The sequence below is a fragment of the Phoca vitulina genome, unplaced genomic scaffold (assembly GCF_004348235.1).
Source record: "Phoca vitulina isolate PV1807 unplaced genomic scaffold, GSC_HSeal_1.0 scaffold32, whole genome shotgun sequence".
Classification (NCBI taxonomy): domain Eukaryota; kingdom Metazoa; phylum Chordata; class Mammalia; order Carnivora; family Phocidae; genus Phoca; species Phoca vitulina.
Window position 1 is genome coordinate 8,037,831 of NW_022589735.1, and position 5,960 is coordinate 8,043,790.

A 5,960-nucleotide genomic window follows, 5' to 3' on the forward strand; every position below is an offset into this window, starting at 1 on the left:
CCAGTGGGCTTTCTCCTTTCATCCCAGACACTGAAACAGAAGGTGTCCAACCCCTCAGCCAACAGTGTGACCATCTGTGGCTGTGGGTGGCTGGGTAGCCATACACTGTAGCTGTGAGGGGCTTCTTAAGGTCTCATGTGCCACAAATAGCTATGTATGAAGACCATGATGGCCTGTGTCCTCAAGAAACACCTGTGATTCCATGTGGCTTCCTGTGACCTCCTGTGACCCCATGTGGCAGGCTGTGACTACATGGAGCCTCCTGTGACCTTGGTGGCCTCAGATCCAACCTTCCCAGAAGGGGAGATCTGAGGTTTGTGGTCCCCAAGGAATCTGGGCACTGATCAGGCCTCGTGATCCCTTTGCCAGAGCCTACAGAGACCCTCACCACCTCTCTCCTCACTAGCTTGCGGGCGTGGCACCCAGAGGCTCCTGGTATCTGCAAACTTGGGTCCTAGGGGTCGTCCGCGACAGCGGGAACCGGCTCACAGGCACGTGTGCCTCCTAGAACAGGTGACCGCAACCCCTCTGCCACCCGAGCCTGCCCAGCAATCAAAGGCAGGGTCACGCGGGGTAAGGGTCGCGCAGCAGGGGGGTGGGCGCGGCGTCACGCTCCCGCGCTCGTCTCCCGTGCGCCCCTCTCCTGCCCGTTTCCCCACAACGCCCGGTCCTGACGTTGGGGGCGGGGGCGCAGAGGGCTGGTCTGCGCTGCGGCCCGCCCCTCCCCCGCCCGGACCTCGGCGGTTCCTACGCGGCTGGGAGCGCGGGGGGCGCTCCGGACTCGGCAGGCTGCGGGGCTGGCAGGGGGGCTCCGGTGCGGAGCGCGCGCCGCGCCCTCCCCCTCCTGCCAGGACTCCGCAGCGGCGCGGAGGGGGGGGCGCTGCGGAGCCGGGGGGCGGGGGCTAAAAATACCCGGCGGCGGCGGCGGCGGCGGCGGCGGCGCGGCGACTGCTGGGGCTGCGGGGCTGCGGGGCAGCGGGCCCGGGAGGCCGTGCGGGGCCAGGCTGGGCCCCGCTCACCGACATGCTGACCTTCTTCCTCGTCTCCGGGGGATCCCTCTGGCTGTTCGCGGGTAAGTCCCCGTTCTGTCCTCGTCCCAGACCCCCATCCCCAGCGCGCTGTAGGATCTTGGCCCCGGGTGGAAGTGAGCCCCCAGTCCCCGCTGCTGAGCCGTCCCTTCAAGCCTCCTCCCCCGACCCGGGCCACCCAGGTCGTCCCCCCACCCCCTCAAATTCTGGCGGGCTCCGGTCGGGTTTGAGAAGCAGCTAGGTGTGTGGAAATGAGGGGCCTTGCTCTCAGGACCGCACAACCTCGCTCCAGTTCTCGCATCATCGGTGATCAGACTAGGCCGAGCCCCCCCGTCCCCCAAGGGACAGACGTGGTGCATCCTTGTCCATCCCCAGTATCCAGAAACCTAGGGTGTTGGTCCCCGACGTTTTAATGCAGATCGGAGACATAACCAGCACCGACCTGGGGCTTCCTGATCCTGGGCAGGGGTCTCCTCAAGACCCCTCACTGCCCACCCTTGAGCCAGAAATCTTCGCAAGATTTCTGTAAAAGGGTGTTCACCTGACTCCTCAGCTCTGCCCAGTGCTTGTGTCCCCACTGCTCCCAGCCTTCTCCCCTCCCCCTCACAGGAGTCAGCTCCTCCCTCGCCCCTGCGTTCTTTTAGGAGGCTGTGAGGACCCTCTCTGAATCCTTGCCCAACACTCCTCCCTCCTCCTCCCCGGCCACACACACACCTGGGGTCTCACCACAGGCCCGTTCATCCACCAGTTCTGCTGCCTGCACCAGCCAGTCCCCTCTGAGAGCCTCGTGTTCCTCCAGGGTATAATACCACTACAGGGTCTCCACTTCCGGCTGCCCATGTGCAGATTTAAGCCTGATAAGGTATGTGAAGTTTCAAACCTTAAAATGACCTTGAAAGGGACCTAGTCCAGAGCAAATATTCTAAGAATGTTAGTGTTTATTATTATTTCACAAACTGCAGCATCAGAGGAGGTAATATGGTTCTTTATGAACCAAAGAAGGGGAAGCCAACCCTTCTGAAATCCTTACCTGAAACTTTACATGCATTATTTAAAATTCACAGCAAAGACTAGGAGTTTGGTGGTGCTTTCCCTTTCTCACTGAGGTTCAGAGGTTAATTGACTTGTCCAGTGTCACATGGGTAATATCTGGCAGAGTGGGATTTGATGTGAGGTTTTAATTGAGCAATCATTGCTAAGTACATGGTGGTATCAGGCCTGAACCTTGAGGGTTGGTGGGCCGTGTAATCACCCCCCCCCCCCCATTGCCCTGAGTTGGGCCACAGGGATACTTCCCCTGAGCTGGGGAGTGAGTGAGGCCTCTCTAATCCCTTCAGCTCCCTAAGCTCCTTCTGTCTGCCAGCGTCTGAGGACCGGCTGTGCAGGGCCACTCTGGGCCTGATGTGCTCATCCAGCAGGCAAGGTCTGGGATAGAGCGGGGGTCACAGGTAAGGAGCAGGAGTTACCAAGTAATGAGGAGGAGGAGGATGGTGATAGCAACAGCCACCATTTACTGGTGATGGTCTCAGAGCCTTTCTCTAGTGCCAGGACCCTTTGCTCTACCCTTAGTAGGCCCTCACCCAGTGGTGGATCCAAGGGCAGCTCTCTGGAACCTTGGTCTTCTGCAGCCACAGGGAGAGGTCTGGGGACCACAGGGCCACATGTGCCAGGAGTAATCAGCGACCTTTGAGAAAAAGCCCCTCACAGTATTGGGTCCTTGGTTTGAAATTGGGGTTCAGCAGACACTGACTCAAACTGGCCTTCTGTCCTGCTTCATTGTGGAGCATTTCCCAAAGTGGTCACGTGCTTCCCTGAATGGGAGAACTGCCTCACTGAGGGACTGTACGGAGGCCTTGGAGCGGTCAGGGAAGGAGACTCTTGGTGCAGGTGACAGCCGCTTCCATACGGGGCCGGCTGCTCGGTGCAAACAGGAAATTCCTCAAAGATGCCACACTTGGCATTAGAGTAAGAGACTGAGTAGTGATCATTGGATGGAATACCCCGTACACCTGTAGGGGCACTCCCAGATCATGTGTCCACCTTGCTTGGGACTTTGCCTGGACCCCAGCTTTTCTCTGGGGAGAGAGAGAGAACTGCTAGGCTAAGACTGACAACAATTCGGCCTTGTAATCTCCAGGGTCCCTGGGCAGCTATCAGATCCCTTTGGCTCAGCTAGAAATGGGAGACGACCCTCAAGGCGATGTCACTCTTTGGTAGAGTTTTGTGCTTCTGGGCCTAAGGAGACAAGGGCTGCCTTCAGGGCACTGCAGGGAGAGGATGGTGTGAAGGGTAGGAGGAAGCCCCCTGGAGGAAGAACTGTCTGTCTGAGAGAGGCAGCCATGTGCTCTGAACCCTAGGAGAACAAGAGCTGCCTCTGTCCTCTTCCCCACTGAAGAGGCCATCTCTGAGTCCTGGGCCAGCCCAGATCCCACCTGTGTGTTGAGTAGTAAACAAGGAAACAAATAAAATAGATCCAGCCTGAGTCAGATGCTGCACCTGGCCTGGGAAAACATGGTTGGTCTCTGTGCGGTGAGCACTCAGAGGACTGTGGGAGCAATGGATTGGCACTTCTGCCATATGGCACCACTGGGCAAAGTAGAAAGAGGCACCCCTCTCAGTGGGTGACTTTCTAAAAGGGCAGCCTTGCCTCTAGGTTGATGCAGCCCCATGCCCCTGGACAAGGTCCATTCTGCTCAACCACATACCTGACCACTGGTGGCATCTTAATAGGCTTTTGCAGCATGCAGGGAGGTTTGTCAGAGGCAGATAGGCCAAACTCTGGGTAGAGAAAGTCAGGGCAGCCAAGGGGTGCACGAAGAACTGTGGGGGAGTGGGTCTTCAGGGTCTTGTGCCCGGGGAGGCTAGGTTGTGGGAGGACGATGGAGTCTGGATAGCAGGGGATTCTGGAGGAAAGGGTGGGGGGGTTTCTTTAGGCTGTAGAGGAGCTCTCCATTCAGCTGCAGTGGCCACGCTGGGCCAGCAGGGGGAGGGTGGTAGAGCGCAGAGAGGCTGTTGATGAGATTAGATGTGGCTCAGGTCGCGGCTGGGCTCCTGGGAGGGGAAGGTAGGAGGCCCAAGTTGTGACCCTGGGGAATGGGGTTGGCCGGGGTGGCAGAGACTGATGTGGCAGCCATTGGGCTGTAAGTGTCTGGGGCAGGTGCAGACGTGCACAGCCTGGCTGAGTTCAGCCCTATCCGATCTTCACCTGATTCCAGGCTCCCATTAGGGTGGAGGACTAGTATGAGATCTAGAGCCTTACAGGGAACCCCAGTAGGCACCTAGGACCCTGACAGATGTGGACCTCCAGGCAGAACAGCTGAGGGCATGCCTCACAAAAGAAAATTGAGATTTGCACACCGTGCACTGCCCTGTGGGAGAGTTCTGACCTCAGCGCCTTATCTTGCCCGGCCTGTGGTGGGATACGAGGGTCCGACCAGTGACAGCACACTGACACCAGAGGGCATCAGAACCTGGCCATTCTGCTCTCTGGCTGGTTTTCTGTCTCACGTGATTGTAAGGGCTCTCAGGTTGACCTTCAGAAGGCTGACTTTGGCTTGGCTGCAGGCCCAGATGGGAGCCAGGGCTGTCCCATACCCATAGCAAGCCGGATAAATGAGCATGAGGCTCTGGCTTGTTTGCAAAAGGAGGCAACGTTTACAGGCGTTTGTATAACATGAGCTGCACTTTGTCATTAGCCATGTAATTAGCCTGGAACATAGTAGGCACTCAAATATTCATTCAATGAAGTACTGTGGGAGGGGGGTTGTTTTTATGGGGTGGAGGGGAAGTGTTGTTGCAAGCGTACTGATTCAACTGCTGTTTCCCTGAGCACCTACCGTGTGTCAAGCACCGTGCTCTACAGTTCCCGAAGCTTTCATGTAATCTTTCCCACAACACTGGGGTGCTGTTATCCCCATTTAAGATGAGTCAGTGAGGCTCAGGGAGGTACAGAGGGGAAGCCACTCCTAAGAGCTAGGAGCCAGGCCATCCTCTCAGACTTGCAGTCCAGGGAAGGACCACCAGGTACGAGCAGCCGGTGCCTGAGCCCTCCAGCAGGCTCAGCAGAGGGCACAAGCAAAGGATCGGTCTTTGGGAGGAGGAGGGTTTAAAGAGAGGACTGGCATAAAGAGCTAAGAGCAGGGCTGGCACATAGGAAAGGTCCCCTTAAATGTTAGCTCGAGCTAGGCCTTCCTTAAAGCAGGCACAGGGTTCTGACCTCCAGAAAGGGAGTTAAGGAAACAAGGCATTCCTGGCAGAAGGACAGTATGAGGAAAGACGGGCCGTAGGAGTGAAGGAAATCTCGGGACAAACTCTGCTTGGCCAGTGAGGTCACCAGGGCTGGGATCTGCAGGCTCTAGGATTCCAGCCCAGGCACCTGGGCTTTGTTCTGTGTCTGCAGCGGCTACGTCAAAGAAACATAGCCCAAACTGGGCATGTGGGTGGCCAAGGGGACCCTACCCCTGCGCTCCGCATGCCTGTTCCACTGACCTGCAGCCTTTGGCCTCCTACACTATGATCTCCTGGAGGGCAAGGCCAGAGTTTCTCGTCTGTGAGCCTCAATCCGGGGCCAGGCACAGCGTGAACCAGTGTTGGTTGCATTAATGAAGGTTAGGAAGAATTCTGTGAGAACAATTTATTTTAATAAGGATGTGTTTTATAAGCTGTTTTCTTACCACACATCAGTTAGCAAATAACAGAATTTGAATGTGCTCTTACTAAGTGCCAGGCTCCATGCCCATCAGGGGGATGATGCCTCTGTGGTAGAAGCAGTGGAGGGGGGGAAGCAGGTGTGAACTCCTTGCAGGCAGGACAGCTCAGCCTTCCCTGGGAAACCGTTAGTCTAAGCTAAGAACCCAGAACAGAAGGAGGTGCTCCAAAAGTGTTTGCGGAAGGAAGGAAGGAAGGAAGGAAGGAAGGAAGGAAGGAAGGAAG

At 57.0% G+C, this 5,960-nt stretch overlaps 1 protein-coding gene across 6 annotated transcripts in view; it reads left to right on the forward strand.

The window, feature by feature from the left end:
• The first annotated feature begins 941 nt into the window (after window positions 1-941).
• The window catches only part of ACSL6 (acyl-CoA synthetase long chain family member 6), a 61,240-nt gene continuing 56,221 nt past the window's right edge, over window positions 942-5,960 (forward strand). For 4 of the 6 annotated variants that reach the window (XM_032425427.1, XM_032425428.1, XM_032425429.1 and 1 more), the window contains exon 1: window positions 942-1,072. In XM_032425427.1, coding sequence (XP_032281318.1) covers window positions 1,024-1,072 — 49 coding nt within the window. In that variant the 5' untranslated portion in view covers window positions 942-1,023. Of the gene's footprint in view, window positions 1,073-1,776; window positions 1,891-5,960 lie in introns of those variants that run through there. The other 2 variants (XM_032425437.1, XM_032425435.1) reach the window with 2 other exon arrangements.